The 19,310-nt window shown below is 35.1% G+C and overlaps 1 protein-coding gene across 1 annotated transcript; it reads right to left on the minus strand.

The window, feature by feature from the left end:
* Window positions 1-14,884: 14,884 nt before the first annotated feature.
* Window positions 14,885-16,024, minus strand: LOC131593378 (uncharacterized). The gene has a single exon (XM_058865859.1). The coding sequence runs from the start codon at window positions 16,022-16,024 to the stop codon at window positions 14,885-14,887; it is 1,140 nt and encodes a 379-aa protein (XP_058721842.1).
* Between the last annotated feature and the right edge of the window lie 3,286 nt (window positions 16,025-19,310).

The following is a 19,310-nucleotide window of genomic DNA, read 5'->3' on the forward strand; positions in this document are numbered from 1 at the left end:
GATGATCAATCTATATGAAAATGAGAGTTATTGAGAAGCATATATGAGGTCACTATAATCATGTCAATTGATTGCATATTACAGAATCAATAATATTTTTGGAAGTGAACAACAAACATGTTACCGCTTTCTTGATTTCCGGATATCTTGACATCATGATGTAAGAGAAAGTATGTTCCTTTTGTCAATCTAGCACGATCCTTGACTAGTTGCGTACTACCTTGACACTAAGAGAGATGTTAGCTTGAACATAATCAATAGATAAGGTTAGAATAATTATATAAACAAAACCATATTTAGCTCAAATTAGAGATATCCAATATCCCTAATTCTCTGCGAATGTTGAAGAAAGGCTCGGTAGCAAGAGGTTTGGTGAAGATATCCGCCAATTGCTTCTTGCTCTCAACATGTTCAAACACAACTTCTCCTTTTTCTACATGGTCTCTTAAGAAGTGATGCCTTATTTCGATATGTTTGGTTCGTGAATGTAGCACAGGATTTTTGCTTAGGTTGATGGCGTTTGTGTTGTCACACATGATTGGTATGCGATCAAGTTTGATGCCAAAATCAATAAGCTGCTGTTTGAGCCACAATATCTGAGCACAACAACTTCCGGCAGCTACATATTCTGCCTCAGCTGTAGATAACGCTACTGATACTTGTTTCTTGCTGTGCCAACTTATCAATGAGTTTGAGAATAGATGACATGTGCCAGAGGTGCTTTTTCTGTCAGATTTGCATCCAGCAAAGTCGGAGTCGGAGAATCCCACCAAATAGCATTCATTTCCCTTAGGATACCATATACCATATGTAGTAGTTCCACGGAGATATCGTAGAATTCTTTTTACAGCCTTTAGATGTGATTCCTTTGGGCATGATTGGTATCTCACGCAAATACATTCGTTAAACATAATGTCCGGTCTTGAGGCCGTGAGATACAATAGTGAGCCTATCATGCCTCGGTACAATTTCACATCAACCTCTTTACCGTTTTCATCCTTGTCTAGGTTGCTATTGGTTGCCATAGGTGTGTCAATCTCCTTTGCCTCACTCATTCCAAATCTCTTGAGAAATTCTATGCAATACTTAGTTTGGCTAACGAAAGTTCCATGACTGAGCTGCTTGATTTGTAGACCAAGGAAGAAGTTCAATTCTCCCATGAGACTCATCTCAAATTCACTCTGCATAAGCGTAGAAAATTCTTTGACAAGTTTTGCATTAGTTGACCCAAAGATTAAATCATCTACATAAACTTGAATTAAAAGTATATCTTTATCTTTTCTTTTAATGAAGAGAGTAGTGTCAACTTTACCTCTAAAGTATCATTGACTAAGTAGAAATTTGCTTAAACGTTCATTCCAAGCCCTAGGGGCTTGTTTGAGACCGTATAAAGCACGTTTCAACTTGTAAACATGTGTTGGATACTTGTAATTTTCAAAACCGGGTGGTTGAGCTACATAGACCTCTTCATTAATATAGCCATTTAGAAAGGAACTTTTAACGTCCATTTGAAAAAGCTTAAAGTCTTTTGAGCAAGCATAAGCTAGTAAGAGACGAATTGCCTCAAGACGTGCTACGGGAGCGTACGCCTCTTCATAATCAATACCTTCCTCTTGATTGTAGCCTTGAGCTACTAAACTAGATTTGTTTCTAGTAATAACTCCGTTTTCATCAAGTTTGTTACGAAAAACCAATCTAGTGCCGATTACTTGATGTTCTCCCGGATGAGGGACAAGGTCCCATTCATCATTCCGTTTAAACTGGTTTAATTCTTCTTGCATGGCCATTAGCCAATGCTCATCAAGTAATGCGTCCTTTGCGTTTTTCGGCTCAACTTGTGAAAGAAAAGCAAAATGATGACAAAAGTTACTTATCTTGGAGCGCGTTGTAACGCCCTTTGAGATATCACCTAATATGTTGTCGATTGGATGATATTTTACGTTTGTCCACGCTTTAGGAAGATCTTCGTTGTTTGAGATGCTTTCTTTTTTTACACTATCATGAGATTCATCTTTCTCTTCCTTAGCATCTTCTTTTTCAATAATTTCACTTTCATCTTCCTTTTCTTTGACAATACCTTCAGTAGATGGGCCTGCACTATAAAAGATATACCTTTCTCGACACATTTTGAGTAAGATTCATCAAAGGACACATGAACTGACTCTTCAACTATAAGTAGCCTTTTGTTGTAAATCCTATATGCTTTACTAGATTGAGAGTAACCGAGAAATATGCCTTCGTCCGCTTTAGCATCGAATTTACCAAGGTTATCTTTACCGTTATTTAACACAAAACATTTGCAACCGAATACGTGGAGGTGTGAAACATTTGGTTTTCTACCCTTTAATAGTTCATATGGTGTTTTGTTTAGTATAGGACGTATTAGTATCCTATTCAAAACATAACATGCAGTGCTAATAGCATCCGCCCAGAAATATTTTGGTAGACTTCCCTCATTGAGCATTGTTCTTGCCAACTCTTCTAGAACACGATTTTTACGTTCAACCACCCCATTTTGTTGTGGTGTTCTAGGAGCTAAAAAGTTATGTTCAATTCCATGTTTATCACAGTATTTTTCAAAAAGATAATTTTCAAATTCTCCACCGTGGTCACTACGGATTGCAACTATTTTAGTGTTCATTTTGTTTTGACATAACCTTGCAAATTGAGTAAAAGCTGGAAAAGTTTGATCCTTACTAGGTAGGAAGATTGTCCAACAAAATCTAGAGTAATCATCAACAATGACAAAACCATAGATGTTTCCACCTATGCTTTTAGTCCTTGAAGGGCCAAAGAGATCCATGTGAAGAAGTTCAAGGGGTCGTGATGTTGAAACCACGTTTTTTGATTAAAAGATATTTTTGTTTGTTTCCCCTTTTGACATGCATCACATAGATGATCTTTTGAAAACTTTATTTTTGGCAAGCCAAGCACTAAATCTTTTGTGACAACCTTATTAAGTAAGTCAAAGTTTATGTGGGCAAGGCGTCTATGCCAAAGCCATGAGTCTTCGCCTAAGGCAATGAGACACTTGACATTTGATTTAGAGACTTCGTCCAAATTTAGCATATAAATGTTGTTAACTCTTATGCCATTAAACACAATGTCTCTTTTCTTGATATGTTCAATTGTGCAACCAGAATTTGTAAAAGTTACTTTGAAGTCTTTGTCGCACAATTGACTAATACTTAAGAGATTATGTTTAAGACCTTCTACTAGTAATACATCAGATATGGTTAAGGTAGACGGGTTACCTACACTTCCTTTACCAAGTATAGCTCCCCGATTGTTGTCTCCATAGGTGACATACCCCTTTTTCTTTGCGTGAAACTCAACAAAAATGTCTCCCGTCATGTGTCTTGAACATCCGATATCAAGGAACCACAATCTTTCGGCAATGTCAAGACACTTTTCCTGCAAAATTAATTTAGAGTGGAAGGTCCCCAATTTTCATTGGGTCCTTGGTAGTGAGTACATAAATTGTTGCACTTAGGCAACCATTGAAATACTCCTTTAGGAACTAGAATTCTCCTAAATTTGCATTTTTCAATGGTGTGTCCCTTTTTGCAAAAATAGTGACAAGTAATATGATGAGAATATGCTATTTGGCTAGTTGATACTTTTGGTACAAAAGAATATTTGCTATATAAAGGAGTATACGATCTTTTGAACTTATTAGGATCAACCGCAAAAGTTACCTTAGGTTGTAGAGCTTTGTCTAATTTGGCCTTTATATCTCTTACTTCTTTTTGCCAAATGTGACATGTCTCACAACCAAACCATGATGGAGGATCTTCCTCAACCTTATTCTTTTGAATATCTAACATAGATTGTTTTAAAGCTTCCATATCCTTTTCGGTCTTCTCAACTTTTGACTCAAGATATGAAAAAAATTTCTTATTTGAGGCCAAAAGTTTGAAAGCTTCAATTGCATCTCTATGTAGTTCTTCAAAAGCTAATTTTAATTGAGCATGAGATGCCTTATCTACAAGTTCAGGTTTAAGATGACTTACACGTTTCTTTTTCTTGTGTTGATGAGCCATAAGACATAAGTTTGCCGATTCCTCTTCATTGCTTGATGAGTCTTCACTTGAGGAATCACTCTCCTATGCTATATAAGCTCTTCTAAGCTTGTTATGACTTTTGCTTTGGTTCTTGTCTTTCTCCTTCTTGAGATATGGACAGTCCGGTTTGTAATGACCAACTTTGCCGCAATTGAAACAAGGTCCTTTGGACTTTCCTTTGTTGTTGTCATCTTGTTTGGACTTGTTGAATTGCTTCCTATAGTTAATCAAACTCTTGTCGCAGTGTTTTGCTCCATTTTTCCTTATGTATTTGTTGTATCTTCGCACAAATAGTCCCATTTCCTCATCGTCCGAGTCTTCCTCATCACTAGTATCACTATCCTCTTGCTCTTGTTTTAAGGTCTTTGAGCTTGAAGCCTTTAGAGCTATTGACTTCTTCTCTACCTCTTTCTCCATGTTCTTATCGTTCTTTACCTTTTTCTCATGCATGTCAAGGCATTTAAGGTGTTTCTCATGTTCTTCAAGTTTACCAAATAGAGTAGTAATATCTAAGGTATTTAGATCATTTGCTTCCTTTATAGTTGTAACCTTGGGTTGCCATTCCCTGTTTAAACATCTTAAAACTTTGTTAGTAGCATTTGCATTGGAAACAGGTCTATCAAGAGAATTTAAACGATTTATAAGGTGTACGAATCTCTTTTGCATATTTTTAATGGATTCACCATCTTCCATATGAAAGAGTTCGAACTCTTGAGTTAACGTATTGATTCTAGCTAGTTTGACATCATCCATGCCCTCATGTGCAACTTGCAATGTGTCCCACATAGCTTTAGCATATTTACAATGGGAAACACGATAGTATTCATCAACTCCTAGAGCTGAGATCAGAATATTTCTCGCTTTCCAATCGTATCCATATTTATTTTCATCTTCAGCATCCCAAGTAGTTTCTGGTTTAGGATTGACAGCACCAGCTGCATTTGTCATGGTAATTTTGAAAGGACCATTGACAATTGATGTCCAAATGTTCCTATCAACGGCATTGATATGAACGCACATACAATCCTTCCAATAGCCATAGTTTTCACCGTTGAAAACTGGAGCTATATTGTGAGCCCCTTTAGGTCCGGAAGCCATTTGTCCAATAAGTGTGTCACGTAGCACGGAATAAACCAGAGCACTTGATGCCACTTGTTAGACGCTAGGCTTACGTATCTAGAGGGGGGTGAATAGATACTTCAGAATTTATTCGGATTTCCTTAAAAATTATGGCGAAAGCGTTTACGGATCAACTCGCGTCTATTCCGAACCGCTACGGGAAGGATCAGATATGTATCTAAACCACAAACTGATTGCGATGTAATGATAAAAACGATTAGAGAATCAACAGGTTGAAATGCTATAAATTGTTTAAGAGTTTGCTTGAGTGAACTTGTTTTCAATGACTTAGATATATGATGAAAGCAATAGATCAAACACTTGGTGATAATGTTCAAATTGAGTTATGTGTTAATGAGTGGTGACTTGTGATGATTATGCAGAATCTTATCACACAGGTTTAACACTTGACAAGTTAATCAATTTGCAATTATGACCAGAAATAAGTGAAATGTAAACGAAAAGATAAAAGCAATAAGAACAAGATGTTTGTTCAGGAAGTTCGTCGATCGTCCTCGCTACGACTACATCTGCCCCCAATTCCAAACGGGAATTGGGATGTCTTTCATTATGATTGAAAATAGTTTGTACAAAGAAGATAACAAAGCAATAACGATAAACCGATTATGTTGATTCTTTGTATCTTCTTCCCCTTGATCTTGAGCCAGATCAAGTATCCTCCAAAAGCTTATCGTTGATTCCCTTTCTACAGTGTTGTGAATTGCTCGAACCTTTGTTCTTCAATCTTCACACTCAGTTGAATCCTAGATGAAGCCTCTTGATAAAAACCCCAAAAATTCACCAATCTTGGAGGACAAAATCCGCAGATTTTATTCACCAAAAACCCCACAAATCTTCACCCACTAGGAACCTTCAATTCCTTTCCATGGACGTTATCGATCTTGATCACAAACCCTCACCACAAGAATGATTGTGTGTAATTGTGTTGGAGTTGAGAAGAAGAACGAAGATGAGAAGCCTTTGTGTATCTTTTAGTTGTTGGTGTTGAAAATGAATAATTAACAGAAAAAGATATATAGAGGAGCTGGAACAGTTGACGCAGAGCAAACACATAATTTTGCAAGTTCTGAGAAGATAGGTCGACCTACTTCATTGATTGGGTCGACCTAAATGGAGCAGATTCAGCAAAGTCATGATTGTTGCCAGTTGGGTCGACCTGTTGGGGCTTTGGGTCGACCTAAGATCAGTTGGATTTGGTTCTTGTGATTTTTCTTCAGTTTAGGTCGACCTAGGCACTTGGTTGAGTCGACCTAAATGGGACATAAGTGAATCTTCTTTATTTGCTTCAGTTTGAGTCGACCTAAGGACTAACTGGGTCGACCTATCTGAGACAAATCCTAATGCTGAGTGAATGAAGCTTTATAGGTCGACCTGGGCATGTGGTGGGTCGACCTAAAGTGTCTTAGATAGCCAAAATCCTACTTTTCCTTGAGTCATTCACTTGTGCTTTGGTATTTGTTCATTTATGATGTTTGCCATGAATCAAAAACTTCTTGGTGAGTGTAGGCTTGTACTTACATGAACAACTTAATAATTAATTTAAATTAGGTTTTGATAATTAGATTAATTAGGTATATTAGATAGTTAATTTAATTTAGGTTTAATTTAATTTAGTTAATTTAGGTTAGGATTAATTTATTAATTGTTTTAATTGAATTAATCGATTGCGATGATTAATAATAAATTACTCAATTTACAATTCCCCTTAAATTAATTAAATAATATATCTAAATAGGTTTATTTGCTAAGGGTTTTACCCGATTCAATTGGTTACGATGATTAGTAATTTTCATTAATTCGTTATTTGTTTTAATCAAACCTATTGATTACGATAGTTAACGATAATTAATTTCTATCTAATTAAAATACCTTAATTTGTTAATGATTATAATCGAATCAATCGTTTAGGATAATTAACAATCCTTCATTAATTTATTAGTCGCTCTAATCAAACCAATTGATTACGATGATTAATAATAAAATAATTCAATTCCCAAAACAATTCAATTAATCTATTAAAACACTTCAATTTGCTAATGGTGATAATCGAATCAATCGATTAGAATAATTAGCAATTATTCAAATTGTTAATTATGTTGATCAAACCCATTGATCATCGCGACTAATGAAAACACATGATAATTAGGGTTGTACGCCACATCAAAACATTTCTTTCTTCTTCAAACTACGAATTTCAAAACTACGAATTTCAAAACTGCGATAAGGTAATTCAAAATACCTTCAAATACATTCATATCAAATCTAAGGCGTACAACCCTCCCCCGAACTACGTAGACTCTGATCCTCCCTAAGGAGGTACGTAGGCACTTGGATAACCAAGGCGAGTCCCCTTCCCCAAAACCCCAATTAGGTTTAAATCTCACTTTTAACCCTATTTATTTTCTGTCATTAGCCATAAACCATGAACCTTGCCATAATACTCTTACAAACCTTAAATGCAAACCTTAGGAAAGGGTTAAGGGTGTCTAACACCTTCCCTTGACCTGAATATAATAACTTACCCAGATTTCTTAACTTCGTAGGGTTTCCTATTCGCCCTGGTAGAATAGGTGGCGACTCTAAAATTCTAATTTTTTAGGGTAGGTTGCTACACGTAGCGCATCATTATTAGCCAGTCAATGAGTCCAAATCCTCTCTCATCCTCTCATACGTTGGTCAAATGCAGGGGGCCCAGCTGACTCATGTTTTTGACTCTTTCCATTTATCACATATTTAAGTATTTTTTTAATTCGGTTTGGTTTTATTTCAGCAAACAAATTTAGTACAACTGGCCAAAGCAGCATTCACGGACCATACACAGCCTGGGTTCGATCCCCAGGAAAGAAATTTATTTTTATCACTTGCGAAGTTGGTAGATCCACCGCCTTTATCTCGTGATGGACCACCATGCGCCTCAAGCATCAACCACAGGATTACACCAAGGCCAGATCCAAGGGCACCTGGATGCGCTGTTCACCATGTTCCCTCAAGGAAGCACCCACACTGGATCCAGCGCCCTCAGTCAGGTTTTTCTTTTATTATTTATTTTATTTTGCTTCTTTTTAAAAACCTTTTTTTTTCTTTTTCAACCTAAGTTTTTAATTTATTTTTTTAATTAAATCAATTGCTTTAATTTTAAAATTAATTAAGTTAGATAATTAATTAGGATAGTTAGTTAATTAATTAGGTAAATTAGTTAGGATTAACATTTAATTTAATATTGTTAGATAATTTTAGGATAATTAATTATTTTTAGGTTTTCAAACCCTGATTTTATTTTTGGCTAACTATTTTTCACCATGACTATTAATCACTGTTTTCCCTAACCCTTTTAATTTTTGATCTGTAACCTTATAATTATGGAGGTTTTTTATGCGCGAATTCTTCCCTCATCCCATACTCTGTGATTGTCGAATGCCTTCTTTAAATATTTTTCCTTTTTAATTGCGCCTTTTTATTTCTGCCTTTTTATTTAATTATCTGCCTTTATTTCAATTATTTAAATTTTCTGCCATTTAAATTCTAGAAAATGTGTATAGGTCGCAATAAGTTTTCTTGTAATAGTTGTAGGTTTTATTTTCTGCCTTTATTTTTCTGCCCTACAGGTGTTTATTGTAATAGCGTAGGAAATTTTAATTCTGCCCTTATTTTAATTGCGTGGTTAGTAATCCTAGGGAGTGCAAGCCTTATTAAAATGAATTAGACCACTTATTTACAAGATAAATATCCGAACTTAACCACATGATTGTGCCACACACACCTTTAGGGTAACCCTTCTTATGCTGCATGTTGCCTTTTAATTACGATTCTAAAATAGTCAAGTCCCTCGATTCCGAGGATACCTAAAGCAAATGCTGCCTTAATTCATTGAAATCGTCATAAGATTTTGTCCCTCGATGCTGCCTCAGAAATAAAGATGATTGTCTCATTGCTAAGGTATCCTCGCCTGTTGCCTAAATGACTATTCTATCCTTCCCCAAAGACTACCTACCCTCTATATGGTAGGGACAGTTTTATGGCGAACGATACTTCCTCGATGACCCTTTACATCCAATGAAAGGACTTCCTACCCTCCTATGGTATGGATAGCCCTTTCAAACTGAAAAGCTAAAAGAAAATTGTTTCTAACTTAGGGTAGGTGCTCCTGATTGCTTGCTCTATTCAAATTCAAATTCAAAATTCCAATCTCTTTTTCCCACTTTTTTTCAAATACTTTCAAAACGAGGCTACACTTATTTACAATCTAAAGTCCTTATTCAAAAATATTTTTCTAATCACACACGTCAAACATTTTGAAAACAAAGTGAGCTAAGAAATTAAGAGCCCATGGATAACCATGGATACAAAGGGTGCTTACACCTTCCCTTTGTATAACCTACCCCCCGAACTCAAAATCTTTTAAAGGTCTTTTTCTGTTCTTTTAACCTTTCTATATATTGGATAAAATAAAAGTCGGTGGCGACTCTTGCTTACCGCGACATTTCAAAAAGTCAGTTCTCCCACCGTGTTACAACTTGTAAATTTAATTCACCCTCTTTTGGATTAATTGCAATACTTATATTCGGGTCCACTCCCTCTAATGTGTCCGCTCCGTCCTAGTCTATTTTTTTGCGAACATAAATTTTTTAATTTTTAGGCTTAAAAGTTGCAGTTCCCGTGGGCCTTCCCTGTCGCGCCCCCCCTTACCTTTTTACGGGATGAACCTTGATTTTAGGCCTGCACCCTCAACTATGCTCACCCCATACTGCCCCATTTTTTGTGGATTTTGCAGGACTGACCTAAATTGGGCAGACATGGTCGTTTTCTATCCTTCTTTATATGCATCATATTTTTTTAAAAGGCGGTATTTCGTTCATAATTTTGCAGATTTCCATTATTTTTACCAAAAATTTCATAAATGTCCGGTATTTCATCAAAAAATTGTAAAATATCTCGTTATTTTCAAAAAAACTTTGGTATTTCTTCATCTAAATGAAAAAATTGCAAAGAATCTGATACTACAACGATGTCGGAGTGTCAAGTCAAAGTGTGGGGGTGACAGGATAAAATCTCCAAGATTCATTTTATTGGTTAATAGGCTTTAGATTCCGGATCAATGGTTGGGCTCATTTTTACACCATTTGTTCAAGGATTTAATCTGGGACCCTGACTTATACTTGGCAACCCAACATATTTCATAGTTCCAAAACTGCCCCTAGACAAAATTGGATCAAAATGTGGGAACAAAATTTTTGGTAGTTCATTATGAATTTCCGAGAACATTTTCAAATTTTTGGTAGTGTATTTTTAAGTATCCAATATGAACTTTTTACCTGTTGTTTTTTATAAATCTGGTATATTTTTTTGGATTTTTTTAAAGAATTGGTAGTTCTTATTCGATAATATAAAAAATTATAACACTATCAGAATTTTCAAAAAGTGTTGTAGATTATTGATTTTTTTGAAAGTGTGAACTATCGGCAGTTTTCAAATATCCAAAAAACTATATCAGTTTTTTGTCGAATATAAACAACTATTGGTAGTTTTCAAAAATTTGGAAATCTATACCAAAGTTTTTGAAAAATTCGATATTTCTTCAAATATTTATCAGAAATTTTTGACATTTCTTCGAAAAATTCAGTAAACGCAATAAAAAATCCCAAAAAAAATTAGTAAGGGAATAAAAGTAATAGCAGCCCCATGTGTCTAGTGCCTGATATAATTTTGGGGATGGCAGGTTAAATTTTGTGCCTAATACCAAATTCATAAGATAACCATTTGATTACTAAAAAAAATAAACAAAATTTAAAGTTCAAATAATTAAGTTATTCAATAAATCTAAAAAATAAAATTTATTTATAATAATGATTAGAGTGAATTTTAAAAGCAGTTACAAAAGTTAGTTAGTTAGTTACCAACTAACTTAACATTAAATTGTCTTGGCCTAACAGTTGAACAATTTTATCAAAATCCATCTAATCCAATTGTTCTTAGACGTTGGAGAATTCAACTTGCCACCCCCAAATTAGCCATGACAACCCCCCAAAATGCATGAAAAGACCAAAATGTCCATCCAAAATCATTTACCACATTTTTCAAAATCTGCGGAGAGCACCAGATTTTTCAAATTCTTGGGAGATACCGAAATTTGAGGAGCTTACCAGAAATTTCACGAATACAAGTAATTTTTCGGTACTTTTATGAAATTTCCGGTATTTTTTACCAGAAACTGTGAAATTTCACAATTTTCGGTATTTTGTACCGGGAATTTCAAAATCTACGGTATTTTGTATCGAAAATTTCAAAATTTTCGGTATCTTAATAAATTTTTAAAAATACCATAAATTTTGAAATTTCCGGTATTTTGTCCAGTACCTGAAATTTTGAAATATTCGGTATTTTTTTATTTTTTTTAAATTCTATTTTTCTTATATTTTTAATTTTTTTCAGTGAGGACTAAAGTCAGGGATGTTAATGTTGCGGGTCGGACTATCGATAGAGCCGAGGCTCGTGCTCGGGATGATGCTGATGAGGCTGATACGTCAGTCTTACATGCTGGACGTCTTGCTCCGACCGATTCTAACCGGAAACGGAAGGCTGAGCAGGCGCAAGCGGGTAGGGGTTTCGTGCACCTCGGCGCAGGGGTGGTAAAGCTTCCACTGCTGTGGACGGGCAGGTGCAGCATGATGTGGTTGTAGAGGTTATGCCGGAGGTTGTTGTTCAGCAGGAGGTTGTGCAGCAGGAGTCGGTGGCTATTGTTGGGGAGGGGGCTGCTGATGAGAGGGTACCTATAGTTGAGGAGCAGGTACCTATAGTTGAGGAGCAGGTACCTATTACTGATGAGGGGGTGGTTAGAGTTAAGGAGCGGGTGGCTGTGGCTGACGAGGGGGTTGTTGAGGAGCGGGAAATGCATAATACGGTACATCTATAGAGCCATAAGTACACACTATCGCTACCGCGAAAAATGGATCAGAGTCGCCACTAGTATATTTATCCCATCGAGGGAAAGGAATATCAGAACACCTAGAAAAGAATAAAAACAAGGTCTTGCGACCAGAGAAAATGGGTACGGGAGTGTTAGCTGAAGATTTTGACTAAAGAATTGTAATAATTTGGAGTATTGGATTATGATAAAGAAATGGTTCTCGTAGAGCTATTTAAGGCTATGTTTGGATAGACTAAAATGAACGGAGCGGAATGGAGTGGAGCGGAATGAAGCGGAACAGAGCGGAGCGGAATGGAATAAAGATGGTGTTCCACTGTTTGGTTATTTCATGACGGAATATAATTATTTTGTCATTCCGCCCAAATCGGAGGGTATAAAAAATGATAGAAAGTGATGGAATGGGATGGAATGCATTCCATCCGTTTCCGCTCCATTCCATCCGTTTTTAATCAATCCAAACAATGGAACCTAAGTTAATACCATTCCGCTCCATTCCATTCCACTCTCTTCCATCAATCCAAACATACCCTAAGGGTCTTTCTCTTTGGAAGAGATGTTATTCGACCAAGAATAACTTTTATAATCTTTTACAAGCATCCTTCGACGGAAGCACTGGCATAGTCGAAATGCTGAAGCGGAAAGATTTGAAATTCAAATGGAACGACTTTGTCTGGCGGACGTGTGGGAACATCTGAAGTGAAGTAAACGTTCGAAACGTCGAACGTGGTAGAAAATCTATGTAGAGACCGTTAGGGTCGAAATAGTATAAATAGGAGTGCTATTGTTTAGATTAATATGTTCGAATCAATATACAGAAAATTCACAAAAATACTCGAAGTACCAGCGTGAGAGAAAAGAGTCTTTGCTGAAATAATGTATGTGTGAAGAACATCATATTTACATTTCATGTTATTTGTTCAATGCAAAGTTATATTTAAAGTTGAAAGTCATGTTATTTATGCATTTACTTTATTTCATTTTAAAGTCATTTACTTATTGCAATTTACATTAGAAAGTTGTATATATTCACAAACTAGAAAGATTATTGACTATGTCCTAGGATCAATCTAGTCGATCCTGCGAGTAACCAGATTGTTTAAACACTTTGGAGGACTAGCGGTTGTTTGTCAGAAATCACTGGTAAACAGGGAGTCGGTTACGCAAGGGGAAGGTGTTAGCACCTCTCACGTTTGTGGTACTCCACATGATCCACCTATGTTTGTTTCTATCTAAAGGGTGTCTAAAGTCTAAGCCTAATGTGAATGCATGCAAAAGAAACACGGGGAAAAGAAAGAATTATTTACAATCGTGCTTGCTTAGGCCTCGCGACCCAATGCCTACGTATCTCTTACCAGGAATTAGAGTTACCGTAGTTCGGCTAAAAAAAATTTCTATTTGTTTTGTGTTTTTTAGGTGAATAGAGATTAAGGTCACAATCCACGATGCTCGACCTTTGGAGACTTACACGCCTAAGTATGGAATAGACCTAACTTGTTCTTAGAAGAGAAGGAACATGGGTTTATGTTTTTTGATGTAATTCCATGATGAACAAAACCCACTACAAGGCTTCGCACCATTTCCTTACTTTGTTTGAATTTGAATATTTATTAAATATTTTGAGTGTTTATGATTGGATGTTTTTTAAAGGGAATTTATTTGTGACTTGGATCATACCAAAAAAAGTTAATTATTTAGAGAAATACACCAAGGTCTACACCTCAATCATTTCTCTAAGTAGTAGTCAAAAAATAGACCAAGGTCTACATCTCAATCATTTCTCTTCCACTAAGTAGGAAAGAAATACACCAGGGTCTACACCCCAATTATTTTTTTCCACTATAAAAGAAGTAGCAGTATGATCCTCGTCAGTATTTATTAGGTGTTTTAGAGTTGAAAAAGAAAAAGAAATGAATAAGGGAGACTAACCTAATATACTAACCTAATGATTGTTGTTTTATTAAGAAAGTGGAATCTAAGTCTAATTAAGAGTGAACTAATAACCTAAGGGAAATTACTAAGTAGAAAGGGGAAAAAGTCATTTAAGTTGACCAAAGTCAACTTTAACAACTAGGGGTATTTTGGAAATTTCACAAAGCATAAAAAATATTCACAAAAATAAAAGGAATAAATCCTAAACTAACAAGGAAAATAAATCAAAAGCACATTGATATTTTTTATCTAGCCTAAAACAATTTTTTATGAAATAAAACTAAAAACTAAGTGTTTTTAAACATGGACCAATAAAAAATGGGTTAAATATCTTAGTGGTCCCTATAAATATGGCACTTTTCACTTATAGTCCCTACAAAAAATTTCATCAAATTTTGATCCTCACAAAATTTTCCGTCACGAATTTTGGTCCCTACCGTTAGATTACTCTAACGGAGGCTTACGTGGCACGCCACGCGTCACGCCACGTCAGTAACAGTCAACACTAAAGAAAAAGAGACTGATTGCGGGGGTTTTAAACCCCCTTTAAATAACTAAAAAAACAATAATTTTTTACAAGTAATTAATCAAACAATTTTGGTACAAAAATCTGAAAATAATTTTTTGTCTATATCAAATAATTCCTGAAAATTAAAATACAAATTTTGGTACAAAAATATGAAAATAATTTTTTTCTGAAAATTAAAAAAAGATTTGATTCTTTTCCTAAAAAACTATTTTTTTAGAAATTTTTTTTTTTTAATAAGCAATTGATTGATTGAAAGTTCGCACTAGGGGTGCAACCCTTACAAAAAAACACAAGGCCCTAGAGGGAAAAAGGAACGGATAATGGAAGTTTAAACCATTCATAGTAAATTGGTCTAAACTTAGTATATCCACTACATAACCACCTCCAAGAAAGAAAGACAATGTTAGAACAAATGACATCAAAACAAAAAACCTCCCCCTTAAAAATAATGGCATTCCTCATAAGCCAAATACTCCAAATAGTAGCAAACCAAACGTAGTTGATCAAAATACGACGTTTACTACAATTCACCTTTTCTTGAATGACATCAAAACTAAGCATCTCCTCTTCGGTAAATTCGTTCGGTGTGCCAAGCCATAAGAAGACATGCTTCCAAATACCTTTCACCTCTTGGCAATTGAAAAAAAGATGGGAAGAAGATTCAAGGCAAGAGCCACACATCACACAATCCGGACAAGTAACGTTAACAACACCTCTATTCAACAATTGGTCTCTAGTTGGTATCCGATCAATGAAGACTTTCCAAGCAAAGATCTTAATCTTCGGCGGGAGCTTAAGATCCCACAACACTTTCAACGAATCGATAACTTTAGGATCCCAAGCTAAAGGTTTGGCATTATCAACCGCATGAGCCAAACTTGAGACGGAAAAAACGTTGTCTCCATTGAAGGACCAAGAGAAAGTGTCTCGACTTAAATCGCAAGGAAGGAATCCGCAGAGCATGTCGACAAACCGAGCCCAGTTCTGGCTGGCAGCAGCCGCGGCTGTTATGCTACTGTCGAAAATGGAATCGGCCGAGAACAAAGCTTCCCACCTCCATCTATGTATCCCATCCATCCATTCTAAAATATCCGCCACCGTGCAATGTTTCTTGCTAGAAAGAGCATATAAATCCGGAAAGACCAAGCGTAGAGGTTGATCGCCCAACCACCTATTATGCCAAAAAAGAACATCTTTGCCATTCTTGCAACAACACATGAAACTCCCGGAAAAATCGTTTGCGACCCTATCCTCCAACAAATTAATCTTGCATAAATCTTTCCACCAAATAGATTCACCCTTTCTTTGCCACATTCCCCCGTCAACTTGAATTCTAATTTTAGGACAAAAGTACCTAGCTTTTATAAAACTATTCCAAATAGCCTCATCGTCATGCAAGATTCTCCTCTTCCATTTTAAGAGAAGAGCATTATTCATTTTTTTAGAAAATTAAATTCTGAAAATATATCATTAGATTTTATTATAATATCAATGAGAACTTTTATACATTTTAACACATATCTTCCTTATTTCTTCTAAACATTTGGTTTGCTCTAAATTCCATTCTTAAACTGCTACCATTTGGTTTATTGTAATTTTTGCTAACAACTCACATACTAACATGATTCTTATTAATATTTCTAATTAACTAATGTGATTTTAAATATAAAAAATTGCATCCTCTCAACATTTCAGATTTTACCATATTTTATTAATTAATAAAATTATATTCTATTTATTTAAAGTACACTATAAAATTGATAATTTTTTAAATAAAGTACAAAATCTTATTAAAAAATTATCTAAAAAAAGAAAAAATATTAAATAATAAATAACAAATGTGATTTATAATAAAAAAAAAATCGCATTGATTTTCTAAGCTTGTGTTTGTTGGGCTAATGAAGGGGAAAGTAATGACTATTGAGTCATTGATGTAGTCATTTTTGTCCACTTCAATGTAGCAACCAACATTTTCAAAATTGAAATTGGATATCTCTTAATCTAAAGGACATATTGTTGATTATCTCAATGATATTTTACTTAAGAAATGATCTTTGCTTTTTGACTCTGTACCATTCTTTTTTTAATTAACTTACACTGTTGAATAGCTAGAAATAAGGAAACTATGGTAGTACTATGATTTTCCTTTAAATATGTTAAGCATTTTCAAAATGACTGGGCTGACCAGTGTATAGTTTAGATGTTTATTTGGCTTTACCGTCAAACCTACTTGTGGAATAGTCTTAAAGTTGTATATAATCTTGCATCTAGTTTTTTTAGATGGGAAAGCCATTGACTTTTGGCCATCTGCTTCCTGGAATCTGTAGCTTTCTTCTGTGCCAAGATTTATGAATCTAAACTAGCATTATCAAGCACTGGGAATTGGGGGTATAATTGGCTTTGCCGATTTGGACATTTTAACCAATTGCTTTTGCAGGGGTTCTTTTTCATTTTCTATCCAAACAAATTAAGGTTTTTCTTTGTTTTAAATGACTGCGCTGCTTTTAATTAGTTAGGTCTACATGTTTTTGCTCTTGAATAATGTTATCAAGACTCTTCAAATTGTTAACTGCAAAAGCAATTCAGGCAACCAATTTTTAAGCAAATTAATGTGCCAAAGCAAGAGGATTCTTCTCAAGGAGTGACCTTTTCATTTGCTGGCCGTGATCAGGGAAATGTTTCCAGCAGTACATTTCATGCATCCGAAACACAAAATCAACTTGAACCAGTTACTTCCAAAGAAAAGTCTATATTTGTTCATGATAGGTTAAGGATACCTGTTTCCTACGACGATGATCTGCTTGGAGAGAATCCAGTCAATCATGCAACCTGACTGTAGAAATAAAATAGTCTTCGTCACTAGAAAAACTATTCTCCCTTTTAGATGGAGTTTTACTGATGCATTTCTTTCATCTCCGGCGGAAAAAGACCGCACTGTTCTTTCCTATGTTCCTTTTTGCTCTCCCACCCTTTCATTTCCTTGTTTTTTTACTTTCATATGTTTCTTTAGGACTAGGGAAAACATACAAAAATGGAAGAAGATCGGTATAGTGGTGGGTGTATTGTGGTTTCAGTTAACCAACATGTGGTTCATTTGGTTTTGCTTTAACATGATAGATGAAGTGCTGCACATGTCTCAAATGGATATGGATTTGGGTTGATGACTGAACTTAATCCATTTTTAAGTTATTTAAAGGGGGTTTAAAACCCTCGCAATCTATCTATTTTTAATTAATATTGACTTTAATTGACGTGGCGTTACACGTGGCGTGCCACGTAAGCCTAGTGAAATTTAACGGGAGGGACTAAAAATAGGAACGGAAAATATTGCGAGGACCATTGTTTGAAGAAAAATTTTGCAGGGACTAAAATTGAAAGATGCCATATTTATAGGGACTAAAAACTTATTTAACCCATAAAAAATTAAAGAAAAACAACAATTAAAAATTCTAAAAAAAGAATTAAGTATTCCTAAAATTCTAATTGGTCAGAAAAATATTTTTTATCATTTTTTATTTGAGCTAAAAAGGAATAAAGAAGAAAAAGTTATGAGAACAACAATTTTATACAAAATAGAATTTTGTCTAAGTCAGGGGGCGCAGTAGCAAAATTAATATGAACTAATTCTATGCTATTGGCACATGGGCCTTCAAGCGTGGGGTGTAGATAATAGTGGCACTGAGGCCCAATGGGAGCGTGGCCCAGCTTTAGAAAAAAAAACAGAAAAAACGAGCTAAGCTCTCAACAAAAACGCCAGGCCCAAGTCATCCTTCCCGTGGCCCAATCCAACATGGTACAGATCCATCTTCAGTATACCATTGATCGCGACTTTACGTGTCTATTAATCTGATGACTGCAAGTGCACAGTCGTGTCGTGTAGTTTTAAAAGATATCGAATCCACAAGGACTATGAATCGATCTACCGTTATCTAAGGTTACTATGTAAAGCCAAGGCTACTAATATTTTGATTGTTTCTAAGGGGAAGTGATTGTGAATTCTAAGAAATATAATAATAGACAGATATCAGTATGTATTTCGTTTAACTTTAGGTAATCCGAAGGTCCATTGGCTAACGTATTAATTCGACTAAAAATCTTTATTAATTCAATTGATTAAAAGTCCTCCTCTCAAACTTTCGCTCTGTTGATTTAGACTACTGTCCTAACTCGTAATGTACGCTTTCGTCATCCCATTAGATTTTAGAAAAGCTTTTTGGAAACAACGTAATTAATAAAATGCTTGTTTTATGAAGTTGTTATCTATTTAAATCTCCTAATCTCAAACTTTCGCTCTGTTGACTCGGAACATGCTAATATCCCTAACGTACGCTTTCGCCATCCCGTGCGGGTGTAAAAACATTTTTTTGAAAATAAATAAGTTCTAATTAGTTTTAATACGCTTTCGCCATCCTTAAAACTAATGTGCTATGTCTACTATCCAGTTAAAGATCTCAAACTTTCGCTCTATTGATTTTAACCTTTGACCGTCTTAACCCCTCAAACTTTCACTCTATTGGTTTTAAGACTTACTAATTAAATTAGACATACAAACCAAAAACAATTGATATTTAATAAAATAAAATTAAGCCAATTTATTTCGGATCCCACGGTTAACTTACTTTACATATCGACATCTTAGTTAATTAGCCAGACATATTAATACGGTTAAGCATGCATAAATTGATTTGGTTTATAATAAAAGGCATGTTAAATGGCATACAAT

This window comes from Vicia villosa, linkage group LG1, assembly GCF_029867415.1.
Source record: "Vicia villosa cultivar HV-30 ecotype Madison, WI linkage group LG1, Vvil1.0, whole genome shotgun sequence".
In the NCBI taxonomy this organism is placed as follows: domain Eukaryota; kingdom Viridiplantae; phylum Streptophyta; class Magnoliopsida; order Fabales; family Fabaceae; genus Vicia; species Vicia villosa.

What these genes read in the sequence shown, in the direction of transcription:
- LOC131593378 (XM_058865859.1), bottom strand. Translation starts at nt 16,024, where the DNA reads ATGAATAATGCTCTTCTCTTAAAATGGAAGAGGAGAATCTTGCATGAC.